Source organism: Myotis yumanensis, unplaced genomic scaffold (assembly GCF_028538775.1).
Source record: "Myotis yumanensis isolate MYYU_CA2020_CCGP unplaced genomic scaffold, mMyoYum1.0.hap1 SCAF_2, whole genome shotgun sequence".
NCBI lineage: Eukaryota > Metazoa > Chordata > Mammalia > Chiroptera > Vespertilionidae > Myotis > Myotis yumanensis.
In genome coordinates this window covers 173931744-173951009 of record NW_027223753.1, presented here as the reverse complement: position 1 = coordinate 173951009, position 19266 = coordinate 173931744, and the positions used below count along the sequence as shown (strand labels likewise).

General features: G+C 46.6%; 1 protein-coding gene across 4 annotated transcripts in view; it reads left to right on the top strand.

Annotated features, from left to right (window-relative positions):
* The window catches only part of MAP3K13 (mitogen-activated protein kinase kinase kinase 13), a 158258-nt gene that overhangs the window by 135080 nt on the left and 3912 nt on the right, over positions 1-19266 (top strand). For all 4 annotated transcript variants that reach the window (XM_070406647.1, XM_070406650.1, XM_070406648.1 and 1 more), the window contains 5 exons: positions 6590-6699; positions 7473-7589; positions 8502-8639; positions 12862-13633; positions 15245-15315. In XM_070406647.1, coding sequence (XP_070262748.1) covers positions 6590-6699; positions 7473-7589; positions 8502-8639; positions 12862-13633; positions 15245-15315 — 1208 coding nt within the window. The remainder of the gene's footprint in view (positions 1-6589; positions 6700-7472; positions 7590-8501; positions 8640-12861; positions 13634-15244; positions 15316-19266) is intronic.

The following is a 19266-nucleotide window of genomic DNA, read 5'->3' as shown; positions in this document are numbered from 1 at the left end:
GCATTCAAGTAAACTCCCTTTGAAACGATTACAACTATTGCCTATCCAAATACGTGTAGGTGTGGGGCATGGAGAAGAAATCTGTCAAATAGCTGTTAGTGCTCAGAAAAAAATCTTAGGGCCTTTTGTGAAATGAAAGGGAACAATAGTGAGCACTCTAGGAAATCTTTCTAGCGTAGGGTCTGGTTGCAACCCCAGCTTTGCTTCCTTTACTATACAGTGACTATAAAACTATACATACCACAATTTTGAAAAGCAGTTTTTGTGAGCATGCTAAGTCACAAGCTATTGAGACAGTATAACTTATATACTTGGGAAACTTTAATTTCTAAGCAGATTTTACTTGAGTGCTCCCAGAATATCACTTCTTAGCCAGTGCAACATGTTTTAAGCCCCCAGCATGTGCCAAGCACAGCATGGTGCAACCCAGCACCCACAGTCGGTGTCCTCACTTGTACAAACTCACTTTTATCAGCACATGCAGTGCTAAATGTGTGAAGATGCAGCATATATAGCACAGATGAGATCAGAAAAGAAAAGGTTCTTTTGGAGCAAGAATATGAAAGGAAGAAGAAAGGGAGGGGAAGGGAAGGAAGAGAGAAGAAAAACTTGTTACATTGGATATCTTTTAATATTCATTAATTCTTCCACATTTTTCTCCCAACATAAAATTGTACTTCTCCTTAAAGAGCCCCAAAATCTGCTATCCTTGCTAGTTTCTAGAATTAGGCCCTGAGTCTAAACCCCTGTCCTATGATCCTGGATAACTCACTACATTCTCTAGACATCAGCTTACTCATCTAAACAATAAAGATAATCATATCTTCCCGTCCTGGTGGAGTTTTGTTGAGAACCAAGTGAGACAATAAAAGTGCAAATGATTTGTAAACTTTAGAGAACCTCCCACAAAGCTACAGAAATTAAGCCTCCTTTGGGTTGTTACATTCTGGGTACTTTTTCTGATGACCTCCTGAGATGGATAAGATGGCAGTAGGGAATATTCATTGTACTTTGACATTATGCCACCCGGGTGGAGAAGAGCTGGTTATTCGCACATGGTTTTGCTTTGCTGTAGCAGTCTTGCACCTGAGGCCTCACCTCCTCCTGCCTGCTGACAAAATCTTATCAGCATCAGTTATTAATCAATGGTTGTTGGCCATCGTTTCCACCTCCCACCAAAACTGTCAGTCCAGAGCACTGCCCCAGCCTAAGAGAAAATGCTTCATTCATCTGTTTCTCATCAGCGGCACATGTATGAAGACGCAGCATGCATAGCACAAATGAACAAAGCAACCAATTTCAGTACAATATTAGATTCTGCCACAGCTATTGCTTCATTCTTAAGCAATAACCCATTTCTCCAAGTAGGCACTTATTGCTTCTGGTATTCAATTACATTTTATATCGGCCTTTAGAAACCATTTTAGCCTGGTCCCAAATCCCAGCTGCCAGATGGACCGTGTGCTCTGCTTCTAAGCTCTCCACCACCCTCTGCCTTTGCATCATTCTAATTTCCTTTTGAGTGCCACTACGACCACCATTAATTCAGGGGAGCTGCAGAGGCACTAAATTCACTGTAAAACTGTGCTGCCTCAAGAGTAGTCTTGGTCATTCCCTAGCCATTTGGCTCAGTGGATAGAGCGTCAGCCTGTGGACTAAAGGATCCCGGGTTCGATTCCGGTCAAGGTCATGTACCTTGGTTGCAGGTTCCCTGGCCTTGGTTGGAGTGCACGCAGGAAGCAGCCAGTCGATGTTTCTCTCTGTCTCTTCCTCTCCCTTCCACTCTCTAAAAATCAACGGAAAAATATCCTTGGGTGAGGATTAACAAACAAACAAACAAAAAGTAGTCTCGTCCTGAGCAAGTAGGTGCTTAGGCTGGAAGTGGGTCCTTATGTGGGAGGCAGGAAACAGGACTCTGTGCCAATCAAGAGTTGGGCTTACCACATCTAAGTGTTTACTGACTCAGAATCTATGATTTCCTGCTACTTAGCCCCCTGGAATCCTGCTTCTATATTCCTCAAGAGAAGCTGGAACTCATTCTTTTTTTACTTTGAGGTAAAACATCCTATATAATAAAGAGGTGATATGCAAATTAACCCTCATGCCATCACAAGCTGGCTGCCTATGACCAGGCTGGCAGGGGGTTAGTGAGGGATGACCAAACGACTGAACAAGCAGGCTGCGTGGGGCGACCAGGCCGGCGGGGGAGCCGTGAGGGGGCGACTAGGCCAGCAGGGAGAGGAGTTGGGGGTGACCAGGCAAGCAGGGGGGCAGTTGGGGGTGACCAGGCTGGCAGGGGGGGAAGTTAGGAGTGACCAGGCTGGCAGAGAGGGGCAGTTGGGGGCGACCAGGCTGGCAGGGGGTGCAGTTGGGGGCAATTAGGCTGGCAGGGAGGGCAGTGAGGGGCAACTAGGCCAGCAGGAAGGGGGCAGATGGGGGCGACCAGGATGGCAGAGGAAGGCAGTTGGGGGCAACCAGGCTGGCAGGGGGGGCAGTAAGAGGTGACCAGGCCAGTAGGGGGGGCAGTTAGGAGCGACCAGGCCAGCAGGAAGGGGGCAGTTAGGGGCAACCAGGCAGGTAGGCAGGTGAGTGATTAGGAGCCAGCAGTCCAGGATTGTGAGAGGGATGCCCGACTGCCGGTTTAGGCCCGATCCCCGGGATGAGACCTAAACTGGCAGTCAGACATCTACCAAGGGGTCCCGGATTGGAGAGGGTGCAGGCTGGGCTGAGGGGACACCCCCACCCCGTGCACAAATTTCGTGTACTGGGCCTCTAGTATATAATATAAAATTTTCCATTTTAACCATACAATTCAGGAGCATTAATTAAATTCACAATGTTGTTAAACTATTAATCTGCTTCCAAAATTTTTCATCACCCCATTAAGCAATAATTTCTCATTCCCTCCTCTCCACAGCCCCTGCTAATCTCTGTTCTACTTTCTGCTTGATGAATTTACCTATTCTAGATCCTTCATTTAACTTTGTTTCACTTAGAAATTTTTTAAGATTCATCTATGTTGTAGCATGCGTCAGAACTTCATTCCTTTATATGACTGAATAATGTTCTGCTGAATGGATATACCCACATGTTGTTGATCCATTCTTCTGTTAACTCAACTTCATTTTGACACCTATATTATGGGAGAGAAAAGAAGCAAGGCTTGGGTGCAAGAGCTTCAATGCTATTGACTGAATAAGTGGAAGGCTGGAGAAGTCAAAAACCTAAATGTCCTCTTTATGTCCCACTAATGGTGATAACCTAGGTTTTACTGGATTTTTCTCTTATCTGTTCACAGGGGATGTAAGTACCTTGAGGCACCCCCTACTCCCTCCTTCCATTCTCCACATGCATTTGGGGGAAATCCCCATAAAGAGTAGGGTGTCAGCCTCAAATGAACAGCATCTGCTCTGCTTTCCACTGGCTCTGGCTGGACACAGCAGTCCCCGCCTAGCATCTGCCAGGTGTTGCTTTATTGGATAGCACTGCTTTCTTCTAAAGGACTGTGATCCCCGGCTGACATCCACCAGGTGCCCCCGTATCCTTAGGGCACCACCACCACCCATGGGAGCTGTTATTTCCTGCTGTAACTGCAGCTCTGGACTTTATAAGATTCCAAAGCTGCACATTGTCCTGTTTACACAACGAACTCTTCCTTTCCCTGTTGGCTTACACTTTGTTAAAAGCAATGGGGCAGTGCTGGTTATGGCAACATCTTACAGGTATTTTAGTGAAACAGTGGAAAGTGCCGCTCCTCCCCAGTGATGGTGGCTTTTTTATAGGTCAAGTTAAAGCAGGAATCCTTCCTGCATGACTGTTTTCTCTCAGAGGCTCCTCGGTCTCTGTCAAATTGGCTTCACATATGCCCACACATGTCTGAGCTGCAGATTAAGTGCCAGTTGGAACTCCTATTACATAAAGATTTTAAGTGTATGTGAGGGAACTCCAAAATTAACATCTACCAGTCACATGATACCTTTGGGGAAAGCTGTCTTCCTCAAATCAGTACCTGCTGTCTTCCCACACGTCCTGTTCCCTCTTCACAAGAGGGAACTTCTTTTTGGAAATTCACTTTTTTAATAGGTTTCAATCTTCAGGATGTTCTCTTTAAGTTTCCCTAACCCATACACCCATAAGCTAAATATCAAGAGGTTTATTTTCTCTAGAATTAAAAAATAAACAGGGGGGGAAAGGGGAATATGTAATACTTTCAACAATAAAGATTTATTTTTAAAAAATAATAAATAAATAGATCTGCCATATCATATCTCATTCCTCACCACCAGATGGAGGTATTCCCTTTCCTGGTTCCTTTAAGTACTGTACTGGAATCACTGACAGGTTTTTGTATGATGAGGACACTTTAAGGCCTAAGTTTGATTCTCCCCCTTATTCTTTTTTGGTCTAACAACTCTTGATTGTCAATCTTTGGCATCTTAAAGCTCAATACTCTTTCTACCTCATGATTTTGATCTGATGATTAAAAGAACAGCATTACCTGGGGCTCAACCAAACCTGCATTTATAGCTTAGACTAGAGGCCTGGTGCACAAAATTCATGCATGGGTAGGGTCCCTAGGCCTGGCCGGCGATCAGGGCTGATCTGTGGGGTGATGGGTGGGGCAATCGGGGGGCCCCCACTGGCACCTGCCTTGGCTGGCCTGGGGCCTGCGGGCTGGGGGCAGCTCCTGTGTTGAGCATCTGCCCCCTGGTGGTCAATGCGTGTCATAGTGACCGGTTGTTCCACCATTCAGTTGATTTGCATATTAGGCTTTTATTATATAGGATACTGTCAATCACTGCTATCAAATAATGGACAGCACATTCTGAACCTTGGCTTTCTGATGGCATTGTTTGGCAGGTTCAGTACACAAAAGTTAATTTTTGTCAGCCAGAGTCAACATATATATGAAGATCTAGCATATTATAAATGGATAGTCAGGATAATCACTTTCTAAATAATCTATAATAATAAAAGCATAATATGCTAATTAGACCAGACAACCGAATGACCTTCCAGACAACCTTCCAAACGAAGCTGGGGCTGCGAGGGCCAAGCCCCTTGCACAAATTTTGTGCATCAGGCCTCTAGTTATAATATAACCTCCTCTATAAAAATAAATGATAAATGGCATATTTTGGGAGAAACCTTCTGTAATTTCACAATCTCTTAAGTGTAACTTCTTCATGATCTAGAGGGATCACTATTAACACAAATCTGAAGGTAATAGAATAGCTCTAGAGGAAGATTATGCAATTGGAAACATTTAGTGATGTGTCTAGCCTTCGCTGGAAGTTATGTTAACCTCATTAGCTTCCAGGGATGGTAGTCTATACATAATTTGAGGAAATATATCCTTAGCTGTTTTTTGAAAAACTGCCTATGTAGACTATATTCCACCAGAGGTTTCCCTGCCCCCTAAAATTTAGATAAAATTGGCTTGAAATTACATGCCCTATGGAAAGTCCAATGTCCTAACACTCCTGTGAATTCCTGGAGATTTATAATTTCATGGCCACTCTGGCTCTGCCTTCCTAAAATTCTTGGCCCCCACCCCTGCCATGAAGTTCAGCACCTTTTCTTGATTTCTAAAAAAACAAAAATACATATGCAAAGTCAGGTTGAATGTCAAGAGACTTTACTAAAGATTTGGGACATTGGAAAAGACTTACATTTTGAACAACTTAGATCACATATTAGACATCCTTTCTGTCTTAAGTATTTTGTCAGCCTACTAAATTCCTCACGAATTTAGTAGTCTCACTCCCAAATTCCTGTATAATTCTCTGTATTTTTATTCCCATCACCTGCTGTTCATGCCCCTTGGGTCTTCTCCTCCAAATATTTTTTCAAGTTTTTTCATACACAGAACCTAAGACAAATGCTGGTGCCAGTTGTAAAAGACGATCATGTTCTCACTGACATGCACTTGTACCATACTAGAGGCCCAGTGCACGGATTCGTGTACCAATGGGGTCCCTCGGCCTGGCCTGCACCCTCTCACAATCCGGGACCCCACGGGGGATGTCGGATAGCTGGTTTTGGCCTGATCCCTGCAGGCCCGATCCAGACAGGAGAGAGCCTGATCCCCACAGGCCCAATCCCTGCAGGCCCAATCCAAACAGGAGGGAGCCCGGTTCTGTGTGTTGAGCATCTGTCCCCTGTTGGTCAGTGCACATCATAGTGACCGGTGGACTGGTTGTTGGGTTGTTCGGTCATTCGGTCGCTTAGGCTTTTATATATATAGATGGTTATCACAGCCATTCTTTCTAGCCAGGCTTTCTCTGCTGCCCTCTTAACTTGCAGAGGTGATAGCTGGTATGCTAGCTGTGATGGTTCTGGTGGCCCAGGAAACTGGAAAAGAGATGGCATTGCATATTGGTCTCACTACAGAAAATGGGGTGGGATATGGTGTGCAGGTACATTTTCATGAGATATTTTGCTGTTGACTAATATTAATTGAACATCTATTCTATAATGTTCTTCAAGAGAAGCTTACAGAAAAAAAAAATCTTATACATGAGTCTATGGCTGTATCAGGGTTTGAAACTCCTAGAATATTAACAAAGTCTAATTTATCCTCACCCAGGCTGAATGGAGAGAAGAAGTGAAAAAACACTTTGAGAAGATCAAAAGTGAAGGGACTTGTATACACCGCTTAGATGAAGAGCTGATTAGAAGGCGGCGAGAAGAGCTCAGGTCAGCTGCTTTCTCCTCCACCTCTTCGCATCCCCAGGTCTCCAGATGTTAGCAGGAACTCTCTCTGTGAATCACCACTTCACTTTCTACACACTTTTCCCTGTGCTGTTTATTGTTAATTCTCTTTCAAATTTGCTCTCCTTTATATCACTGGCTTATCCTCCCCTCCTTGCCCCCTGCCACTCTGTTATCCTCTTTCATTGTATCTCTGCAATGAAGATTCCCAGAGCAATGCTATTTGTCCACTCAGCCCCTGTCCTAGATGACATTGGAGGCCAGAAACTTATAAGATGTAGTCCCTGGTCTCAAGATGGTTATAATCTGTTAAGGGATGCAAGACATGTTCATAGATAAACACTATAATTAGGCAGGATCTGTGCCACAGATAAGTATAAATGAGTGATCATGGTATCAGCTCCAACTGCATATTTCCATTAACAATGAGTTATAATGTATTCTTATTATGATATTATCAGTGCTACACAAAGGCTACAAATTATGCACAAATCCCATTCACATTTTACCTGTGGCCCTCCTGGCTATTCTATGTGGCTGGATATGGCCCCTAAGGATAAACCAAATGGAAAGCTTAGATTTTCCATCTCCCACTCCATCTTGGCTGAGTCATTGCATCGGACAAGGGAGCCTTTAATCTAGGGGGCCCTTGGGCAAATGCTTTTGACATCAACCATTCTGGTTCTTACTTCATGAGAGCTGACTTTTGTCCTCCCCGGAGTTGGTTGATTTCACTGATCCTGTGTTTTCTTTGGTAGGCATGCTTTGGACATTCGTGAACACTACGAGAGAAAACTTGAGCGGGCTAATAATTTATACATGGAGCTGAGTGCCATCATGCTGCAGCTGGAAATGCGGGAGAAGGAGCTCATTAAGTATGCATCCAGACCACTGTCTGCCCTTGTTGATGTGGTCTATCCATCAGCAGAAATGTACTGCTCTTCCATGTTGCTGCTACTCAGAACTGGCAGATGTCTTATTCATTCACCCAACATTTTTTGGGGGGGTGCACAGTCCCTGCCCCTGGGGAGGTTTCCGATTGAGTGGAGTTGCCGCAGAGCTGGTTCTAGGGGAGCATGCACTGACAGCTATTTGCCACTTCACCCTGCTGAACGGCTCAAGAAGGGGTGCCGCCCTAACCGGTTTGGCTCAGTGGATAGAGCGTCAGCCTGTGGACTCAAGGGTCCCAGGTTCGATTCCGGTCGGGGGCATGTGCCTTGGTTGCGGGCACATCCCCAGTGGGGAGTGTGCAGGAGGCAGCTGATTGATGTTTCTCTCTCATCGATGTTTCTAACTCTCTATCCCTCTCCCTTCCTCTCTGTAAAAAATCAATAAAATATATTTTAAAAAAAAGAAGGGGTGCCATTTCATGGTGAGCTGGATGTTGTTGAGTGGGGGCTTATTGCCCCCTGGGGAAGTGAGGTGGCTTCTGCAAGTGGTTTTGGGTATTCCTGAGAATGGCAAGAAAATCCCGGGGTCCTGACCAACACAGCAGCTACTGAAATCAGTAGGACTTCTACCATTGCGTTGTGTCTCTCATGAGGTGTACTGTGGAGGGAAGGTCAGTCTCCGAGTTCACCTATGAGTTGAAGGGAAAAATGAAATCACATTAGGTTGAATTTAGTATCTTTTTTTATCCCCATTTTACCCAAATAACAACCTTGTAATTCAAATGGCCTACACCTGGTAAGGTGGCCTGAATCTGTGGGTGGAATTAGCCTGTGCAACATTCTGCCCATCTTGTCTGTCTGCGGTGGCTGAGATGAGCTTTTTCTTTTTTTCTGCAGGCGTGAGCAAGCCGTGGAAAAGAAGTATCCTGGGACCTACAAGCGACACCCTGTCCGTCCAATAATCCACCCCAATGCCATGGAGAAGCTCATGAAAAGGAAGGGCGTGCCTCACAAACCTGGGGTGCAGACCAAACGGTGAGATGCTTGTGCTGACCTGGTATTCAGAGAAATGGGGAACTATCTCCCTAAAAATACATTATCAGACAATGGTGGGTGTGGCCACCCTACCTCATCATTAGCACACGTGCCTCTAGATAAAACAGAGTGGGAAGCTAAGAGAAAGTGTGTCATGGACCCTAGGGATCCATGCTTTACTATCTGAGGCATAGAAATTTATTCTCTTAGCATAGAATAGTGAAAAGAGAAATAAACGGGGGCGGGGGGAGGGGGGTGCAGACAGACCTGGGTTTGAATCCTGGCTAGGCCCATTATGAGCTGTGTGATTTGGGCCATGTCAGTTGCCCTCTTTCAGCCCCATGGTAAAATGGTATAACTATAGCACATGAGATTTCTTCTTTGGCCCCTAATGCACAAAATTGGGTTAATTATAATTCTCAATTTAGGCAACATTGGTCCACACATGACCCACTTTTATTTATTCATTTAGCTATTAGCTATTTTAATATTGTAATAAGTACCCATAAATCCACCACACACAAATGAAGGCAGGGACTTGTTTTTTGGGGTTTTTTTTCCACTTCACAACTTTTGCGGGTCATCTTTGCACGGGACCATGCTAATCTCCTCTGTATCACCCAATTTTCGTATATGTGCTACCAAAGCGGCTTTGATAATTACCTCTATCTGCCCATATGGTTCCCCTCATTCCACTCTTGCAAGGGACTTTTGTGAAGTTTAAATAAGATAATATGTGAGGTCACCTAATAAATCACAGATACTCAAAAAGTGGATTTTTTAATAGTTTTTTTTAAAGATTGCCCTTTTCCCCAATTATAACACATTTTCCTTATATGTTGGCCCTTGAACAATGTAGAGATTAGGGGTGCCAACCACCTGCTTAGTGGGAAATCCACATATAACCTGACTCAGCCCACTACAAACTCGGACCCTAACCACAGATCTAAAATACTGAATTAGTTTAACCTTAAAATGCTCCTCCAGTCAGTGTTTCTTACCAAGTTCTGCAAGAGCCGCATTCCTCCCAAATAATGGAGAGTTGGTTTTGTCCTAGCTAAATTAATAGAAAGGAAAGAAATGTCCCTAAACCTGGGAGCTGGGCCCAACAGTGAGACGTGAGCTAAATGCAGTAAGAATAAAAGTAATGAAAAATGCAAACCAAGAATCTATTCTAAGGCTTTCAGAAAGGTGGCCCGAGACCATGACTAATGTAAATCTAAACTACTAGTGAGCAATTCCATGGATTAACTCCAGTTTCGCTTTTAATTACCACTCCTGACTATCGCCTGCTCAAGTTCTGAGAAATTGTTTTCAGATAGTACCTGGTAAGACCCTCCTGGAAGCCCAACACCTCTTTCTTTGGGTGTCCTAAATAGGGACCAAATTTGCCTGCTGGTCCTTCCTGCATTCTGCCTATAGTTAAAACTAAGAGCATTGGAGTGGGGGGTAGGGTGGACAATAGTACCTTTTTTTTTCAATTTATGAGCTCATGTTTACTTTTACAGAATATGAGCTCATGTGCTGTGGGAAATGTGTTTGAAGGAGTTTGACACCATCAGCAGATGCTTAGTCTACAAGCCAACTGAACTTGTCCAGGAAGTAACCTGGATGGGTACTAGAGCTGTGAAGAGTATTTTCAGCTGCTTGCCCCTTAATGGAGTTAAGTTTCAGATTATTTGGACAGTTCAATGATTATCAAACCAGAAGGCCAGTGACCTTTGAGGGGAGCAGAGAAGAGAAACCATCCACCATCCTTTAGCCTAGGCTTCAGGGTATGTTCAGTCAAGGACTAGAAAGAAGAGAGCCAGAGTTCCATTATGGATCCACCGAGCCTGTCACAAGTGAGGCTACGCCAGTGGTCGGCAAACTCATTAGTCAACAGAGCCAAATATCAACAGTACAAAGATTGAAATTTCTTTTGAGAGCCAAATTTTTTAAACTTAAACTATATAGGTAGGTACATTGTTATTAACTTAATTAGGGTACTCCTAAGGCTTAGGAAGAGCCACACTCAAGGGGCCAAAGAGCCGCATGTGGCTCGAGAGCCGCAGTTTGCCGACCACTGGGATAGGCCAATAAGATCGTCTAAATGCCTTGGAATAAGCAGGAGCTTGGAACGGGAAAAGAACTGTTCCTCAGAGTCAAAAGACCTGGGGTCAGTTTTTGAGTTCTGCCATTTACTTGCTTTGTGATGGACACAAGACAGCTAACCGCCCTGACCCCTCAGTGCCTTTCTCTGTAAAACGGATATTGTAATAGTAGGAAACAAGTGGTTTATATAATGCAAAGGGCTTTGTCAACTGTGACGTGCTGTGTCAACGTTGTCCTGTGATGTTTGCGCTGCCAGCTTCAATGAAAGCAGCCTTCACCGGACGTAGGACACTTTCTCCTCAGCCCTCTTAGATGCCACCATAGCCAGCCTCTGTGTAAGTAGACGCCCCTGACTGAGTCTTGAGGGCCCTCTTGCCTCAACAAAAGCCCCAGGGCCTCCTCCATCCAGATACCGTCTGAGGCACAAGCTGTTCAACTGACCATAGAACTGAATCTGAGACTGGAAGCTGCTGAGAACAGCACAGTATCTTATCGTAAACCAGCCTTATCGTAAGCCAGTAACTCCTAGAACTTCTGTGCTAAGGCAAGCCTTTTACTGTACCTCCCCTGAAAGAAAGGGAAACCCACCTCCTACTGTCTGGTGCTGGCTAATTTCCTCTAAGCCCTCGCTCTTCAAAGTGTAGGCCCTCAGCTCAGCATCATCCAAGAGCAGGTTAGAAATGCAGACCCTAAGGCCCCATCCCAGACCTACTCAGTCATTTTAACAAACTCTCAAGTAACATGTACGCACCTGCAAACTATACTGTATCTAATGAGCCGGAGACTTCTGGTCCGCATTCTGCCAGGAACGAGCTATGGGACCAGGAGCCACTTTGGCTGGGCTCTGGGTTCCTCATCACACAGGGTGGGGGCAGGACTGTATCTGTGTTTCCAAGCAAGGTCTGGGGTACCCTAGGGCCTGCATAGAGAGGACCTCAGGTCCGATTGCAGGGTGGAGAGAACGAGGACCCTGCAGGGAGGGGCCTCTTCAGCTGTCCCACTAGATCTGCTTCAGATACTGGGCTTCTCCTAATAATTAATTTGAGTAAAGGATTCTGTTGTTAAGAAAACTAGGGGGTGGCCTCCAGCCCTGAAAGCTCCTGCCAATTTGTATCTGTCTGGTCCCAGAGGAGGGTGAGGCTAGATTATTTGGACAGTTCAATGTCAGTTCCTCAGTGGGGAGGAGGTAGCAATACTCCCTGGTGTCCTAGAATCTTTGCCTGAATCGCTTCATCGGTTCAGAAAGCACTTGTTGCTGACCTACTAGTATGTGCCTTGGAGTCCGTGTGCACAGCGTTCACCTCCGGAGCCGGCTTCCTCCTGGACACGGGCTGCATGGCTGGCCGGGGGGCACGTGACAGCGGGGCTGGGAGAGGACTCCTCCCCGTAGGAGCACAGTGCAGTGCCAGGGCCACTCCTCAGGAGCCTTCTCTCGCTGCCTCTGCTCAACCTCCTGGGCTGTCTACTGTGTCCTGTCTTCGGGCTCCACCCCCATGTCCCCTCCTCTTGAAACACTATTGCGTCCCTACTGTGATCAAGACTCCTTGTTAGTGTCCTTCACAGACAAACATGAATATGACATAGCCCAGCCCTCAAGAAGACCTGTCTGCACCTGACTCTCTGAACTTAGCCTCTTGCCTCATTACCCCGAGGTGTCCGTCCCTGGTACCAGAACTCTCTCCACTGTGATCCCTGTAGGATCTATCCCTATCCATCACCAGACAGATTTCTGGTCGTGGGCAATCGCCCATGCCTGTGTGTTGGCATGTTGGCACCAAGCTGATGGTTGATACTATGAGGAGGAGATCCAGAAACCTGTTGGGCAGAGTTAGAGTTTAAAGGGACTGAGCGCCTTGGGCAGTGAGGCACAGAATGAAACCCAGGAGGCATAACGGGAATCCCCTGTAAGCGGACACGTAGGCAGTTTCCACATTTCTGCTGTTTTAAGCAATACGTTAACGCAGTGCCTTCAAACACACGTTTTTGTGGACATCCACTTCCTCCATTGGGTAAATCCCTGGGTGTGGCTGCTGATTCAAACGGTGTGTTTTAAGGCCTGGGATAGAGTTCCCCAAACCTGAATATGTGTTTTCATGTGTTTAAAACTTAACCTGCTCTGTTCTCCCAGGCCAGATCTGCTGCGGTCAGAAGGCATCCCCAGTGTGGAGGTGGCTCCCGCTGCGTCCCCTTTGTCCGGAAGCCCCAAAATGTCCACCTCAGGCGGCAAGAGCCGGTACCGGAGCAAACCACGCCACCGCCGGGGGAATAGCCGAGGCAGCCATAGTGACTTTGCAGCAATCTTGAAAAACCAGCCGGCCCCCGAAAACTCACCCCACCCCACGTATCTACACCAGGCTCAACCCCAGCACCCTTCTCTGCAGCAGCAGTACCAGCAGCCCCCTCCCGCCACGTCTCAGAGTCACCATCCCAGGCTCAATGTGCACGGCCAGGACATTGCCACCTGCGCCAACAACCTGAGGTACTTTGGCCCCGCGGCTGCCCTGCGGAGCCCGCTCAGCAACCACGCTCAGAGACAGATGCCTGGCTCCAGCCCTGACCTCATCTCCACAGCCGTGGCAGCAGATGGCTGGAGAAGTTCTGAGCCTGCTCAAGGCCAGGCCGGCCCCTGGGGCTGCTGCCAGGCTGACCCCTATGACCCCTGCGTGCAGTGCAGGCCGGAGCAGTGCGGGCCCCTAGACAGTCCCTTTGCTGAGCCGGTGGGGAGGAGCCCCGACCTTTTCAAGTCACCAGCACACAATCTCCTCTCAGAAAATGCCCAAGGTTCTGAGAAAATGGAAGAAAATGAAGAATTCAGTGGCTGTAGGTCTGCCTCGTCCCTTGGCGTCCCTCATCACATCACCCCACCAGCGCTACCTCGAAAAACAAGGCCCCTTCAAAAGGTAAGGACAGCGTGGGCGTCACTGCCTTCGTGGATGCCAGAGTCCGTCGTGGTACATGCATTGTAAGACATACACAACAAGTGCACATTTTGTAAAAGGATGAGCTAACAAGAGAATAAACAGGAGCTCCTTTATTTTAAATATTTTCTTTTCACACTGCTTAAGTGAAGGACTTAGAAATACATTTTGAGAACTATTGAACCAGTGGACTGATTGAAATGTACATTATTTATAAATAGACAACCATATATTAGGGATATGAAATCAAAATCGTTTGGAAACCACTACTTTAGCCCAGTCCCGAAGGATGTTGCAAGAAGGAAAGATCCGATTATAAAACAGGTTTGGTTAACATTGTATTCTCTGTCCCCTCCGGGAAATTCCTCGTGTACATTAGCAAGTCCTAGACTTTGAGAAATCTTGCAGAAACCTAGTATAATCCAGCCTTTCCCTCACCTACTTGAACATACTGCCTTTTATGGTCTGGCGGCCACAGAGCACAACCCTTATACATTTGGTCTTATTAGAACCACACTCCCAGAGAGCAGTTCGACTTCTCTCTACTGACATATACTCCCATGTGTGCCTCTGGGGTAAAGGGCTCATCTTAGCAGTCAGGGTACCTCCATCCCTGTCTTTCCTACTCAGAAAGCATCTGAATGCAAGTAGATAAGAGTGACATTTAGAACTGACTTTCAAAGCACATTATCCTTGATCTTTGGTACAATTACTTGGACCCAATTACCCGCCTCACAGGGATTGTAGTAATGTGGTACGTAGTATCGCTGTGGTTAAGGACGGTTGGTTTGAGTGTGGCTACTCCTGTGCACTTGAAGAGAAATGGAAGCTTCCCTGTGAGGGAAGATCATTTATTCAGACAGAACACTTACCCAGCCTTCCAGATCAACCACAGAATCCCGCAACCATGAGGCCTCCAATGGCCCTTGTCCGGCCAACATGCTGACTCAATAATGTAATGTACTAAGCACCTGCTCTATATGCAGCATTGTATTAATGGTGGAGTGAGGGGGACAGTACAAGAAGATATGTATGTTTAAAGATGACACTCTCAAATGATATATGTCTTAGTAGTGGAGATGATACATGTGTAATGACTATCATATCAGTGAAAGGGGGTTTGTATGTGAAAGGGGGAAAAGTAGTTGTTGGGCTTTGAACAATTGAAAGATCACTTCTTGGTGAAGTCTCTATGACAAAGCCTGGAACCACTAGTGACAATGATTGCATGAGCCTGCCCCCACTCCAAGACCTCTTCTCCAGTTTCCCCTCTCTGTCTCTGTCACTCACCTCTGGACATGCTCATGGAGCCTTTACCTCCCTGAGGGCAAAGATATGTTTTATTCATTTCTGTATGTCTTCCAGCACCTAGTGCAAGGCCTGTCACCATGGACACCCAGGAAAAGTTGCTAAAAGTATGAGTGAAGATATGTATGTTTAAAGATGACACTCAGCAAGCTACTACTCAAATGCCTTTTGATGACTAAATCTTTGCAAGGACCGTGTGTGTGTGTGTGTGTGTGAGAGAGAGAGAGAGAGAGAGAGAAAGAGAGAGAGAGAGAAATAAAATTCTTTTATCTTGGTTTTCTTTAGAGTGGAGATGAGTCCTCAGAAGAGGAAGAAGGGGAAGTAGATAGTGAAGTTGAATTTCCACGAAGACAGAGGTAAAATCATCAAACACATGTGATTGCTTTCAGTGTAATTGGGGAAACCCTGAGGTTGCCACTTCCTGTTCAATTGCATATCACTTTCTAACAACCACCTTGTAAGGCAGTGATGGCGAACCTTTTGAACTCGGCGTGTCAGCATTTTGAAAAACCCTAACTTAACTCTAGTGCCGTGTCACATATAGAAATTTTTTGATATTTGCAACCATAGTAAAACAAAGACATATTTTTTTATATTTATTTTATATATTTAAATGCCATTTAACAAAGAAAAATCAACCAAAAAAATGAGTTCGTGTGTCACCTCTGACATGCGTGTCATAGGTTTGCCATCACTGTTGTAAGGAAACTTGAACTCACTATGTATATCGTCTCCTGTTCCCACATTTTGGCAACTGGCTATGCACAGCCAGTCCCAGTTTATCAGAATTCTTTTCATAGGAACTTCAAGACGAACATAAATACAGATTCAAGATTACAACTAAGAATATAGTGGGCAGTTTATGAGAGAAGGCCATGTGTTCTGTGGATAATTTTACTGGTTTCTAGTGTACCTCCTTGAATTAGTTTCCTTGGGCTGCCATAATGAAATGCCATTGACTAGGTAGCTTAAACAATGGAATTTTATTTCTCACATTTCTGGACGCTGGGAAGTCCAAGCTCAAAGTTCCTGATGAGAACTCTCTTCCTGGTTTGCACATAACAGCTTTCTCACTGTGTTCTCACATGTTTGGAGTTGGTGGGGGGTGGGGGGTGGGGGAGAGGGTGGGGGGTGGGGGCTGTGAGGAGGAGAAGAGAGAGAGAGAGAGAGATCTTCCTCTTTTTATAAGGCCACATCCTATAGGATTAGGGCCCTACCCTTTGGCCTCATTTAACCTTAATTACCTCCTAAAGACTGTGAAGATTCAGTTACTTTGGAGTTTAAGGATTCAACATCTAAATTGGGGGGGAGGGAAGGGGGATACACAGTTCAGTCCACAGCACTTTCCATGTCCCAAGATATTATCCTATATAATAAAGAGGTAATATGCAAATTGACCATCACTCCAACACACAAGATGGCCACCCCCATATGGTCAAAGATGGCCACCACAGGGGAACAGTTGTGGGCGATCAAGCCGGCAGGGGAGAACAGTTGGGAGTGACCAGGCCAGCAGGGGAGGGCAGTTGGGACAACCGGGCAAGCAGGGGAGGGCAGTTGAGGGTGACCAGGCTGGCAGGGGAGGACAGTTGGGGGTGACCAGGCCTGCAGGGGAAGGAAGTTGGGGGTGACCAGGCCTGCAGGGGAGGGCAGTTGGGACAACCGGGCAAGCAGGGGAGGACAGTTGGGGGTGACCAGGCCTGCAGGGGAGGGTAGTTGGGGGTGACCAGGCCTGCAGGGGAGGGCAGTTGGGGGTGACCAGGCCTACAGGGGAGGGCAGTTGGGACAACTGGGCAAGCAGGGGAGGACAGTTGGGGGTGACCAGGCCTGCAGGGGAGGGCAGTTGGGGGTGACCAGGCCTGCAGCGGAGGGCAGTTGGGGGCAACTGGGCCAGCAGGGGAGGGCAGTTGGGGGTGACCAGGCCTGCAGGGGAGGGCAGTTGGGAGTGATTGGGCCAGCAGAGGAGGGCAGTTGGGGGCAATGGGGCTGGCAGGGGAGCAGTTAGGCATTGATAAGGCTGGCAGGGGAGTGGTTAGGGGGTGATCAAGCTGGCAGGCAGAAGGGGTTAGGGGCAATCAGGCAGGCAGGCAGGCGAGCAATTGGGAGCCAGCAGTCCCGGATTGTGAGAGGGGTCCCAGATTGGAGAGGGTGCAGGCTGGGCTGAGGGACAACCCCCTCAGTGCACAAACTTTGTGCACCAAGCCTCTAGTACAGGGGTGGGCAAACTTTTTGACTTGAGGGCCACAATGGGTTCTTAAACTGGACCGGAGGGCTGGAACAAAAGCATGGATGGAGTGTTTGTGTGAACTAATATAAATTCAAAGTAAACATCATTACATAAAAGGGTACGGTCTTTTTTTTTTTTTAGTTTTATTCATTTCAAACGGGCCGGACCCGGCCCGTGGGCTGTAGTTTGCCCACGGCTGCTCTAGTATAATTAATTATAATCCTATATAATAAAAGCCCAGTGACCATAATGGCAGAACGACCACTCAACCAGTCACTATGTGGTGCACTGACCACCTCTCAGTCCCTTTCTCCAGCCAGTAGGCTCCGATCGCCGATGGCAAACTGGGAACCAGGGTGGGTGGCAGCAGGGGCCTAGACTGGTGAGCGGGTAGAATGGGCCAACCTCTTGGTCTCTCCCCCTGGCCCGCAGGTTCTGATTGCTGATGGCAAACGGGGAACCAGGGTGGGTGGCAGTGGGGGGGTAGGGCCAGCTGCCAGGGAAGATGGCCCTGATCGCAGGCTGGGCCTAGGGACCATACCTGTGCACGATTTCGTGTGCCAGGCCTCTAGTTAGATTATAATTGGATTAGATGAGCTGAGTCCTCCTTCAACCCAGCCTTAGAAAGGGCTTCCTGCTTAGCCAGCGATAATAATTTTGCTTGTAGGATTAAAGAAGGACCACACACTCCTCTACGTCTAGAACAGGCTGCTCCTATGCAAGAGTAGGAAAGGTTGTTTTCCTCCCAGGAGGCCTTTTCTGCTAATAGGCATTTTGTTCTTTAAAAGTGAAGCTCTAAGGATCCCCGGAAGGGTTGTGTACCTGCCCAGAAACAGGAATTTCCTGCAAACGAAGGCTCTCCTAATCCTTTGGTAAATTGTATTCTGGGTCCCCATGCTCTACACAAAATTGAAATATGTTCTCATCTCTGAGCTATACCTGCCATGAACAGTAGTTTCCTCCTATGCAACCAGATTGCGCCTGAGTAACACGAAATCACTCGCTAGCATCACAATATTACCTCCAGCTTTTGTTCCTGTGACACACCATGAACTCAGCCCACCTAATGGCTTCCCACCTTTTCTTGCTATGATGCAAATTATATTTTCACTACATGGTTTTGCTTTTTATAACATTCTTCTCCCTGTCTCTCTTCTGGATTACCAGCCTTGAAAAGTTACGTGACTCTTACCTTCACTTCCATTTCCCACAGTGGCTCTTTTCATGTGACCTTGATCCCCCACCCGCAGCCCACCACCTGGCCTGGTCATCAGCCAGGCTCAGATCATCTGCCATCAAAATCACTTTGTACTAAGAAATACAGACAGATCAGACAATGCCAGAGGGAAAAGGCAGTCTTCTTTTGTTATTTGTTCTGTTTTGTTTTTAAACCAGTATACGCTAACAGCATTCTTACTTACTAAGCTGCTTTTAAACCATGAGAAAGAAGTGAGGAACTTTTGCAAATTCTCCTCCTTACACCCTCCCCCCTGAATCTTTGTCTTTATCAGAACGAAACCCCAATATTAACTGAAATGAGCCACTGGCTGGCTGGGCAGTGTCCCCAGCTGCAAGGTTAATGTTGCTTCCAAGCTCTTTTATGTTGCAGTTGGGTTGACAGGGTGGTGAAGGCACTGCCCCCAGGGCTGCCATGCCCAGTGGCTGAAGCAGCTGAATGGGCGATGCAATGGGGTGGAGTGAGGTAAAGAAGGACACTGAGCAGAGTGTGAATAGACCCACCCATGCCACAGCTCTGCCTTGACTAATGGTGTGACCTTGCACGAGTCACTTTCCTTCTCTGGCTCTAGTTTTCTGATCTGGAAAATGAGTTAGACCAGAGAATCTCCCAAGTCTCTTTCACCTGCGAGAACCTGGGATTCTGTAAGAAACATAATTTCCATGCATAGGTATACACAGCATGATTAGATCAGCTGATATTTTTCAAGACCAATGGTTACCCTCAGCTTTGGACGTTAGCACATCAACATGTAAATGTCCTTCTCGGTTGCTTTCAAATTAAATCATTTCAGTCTATCTGGATTTGAATCTCCCTGAAGGGCAGGGAAAAAACTAGGTGACC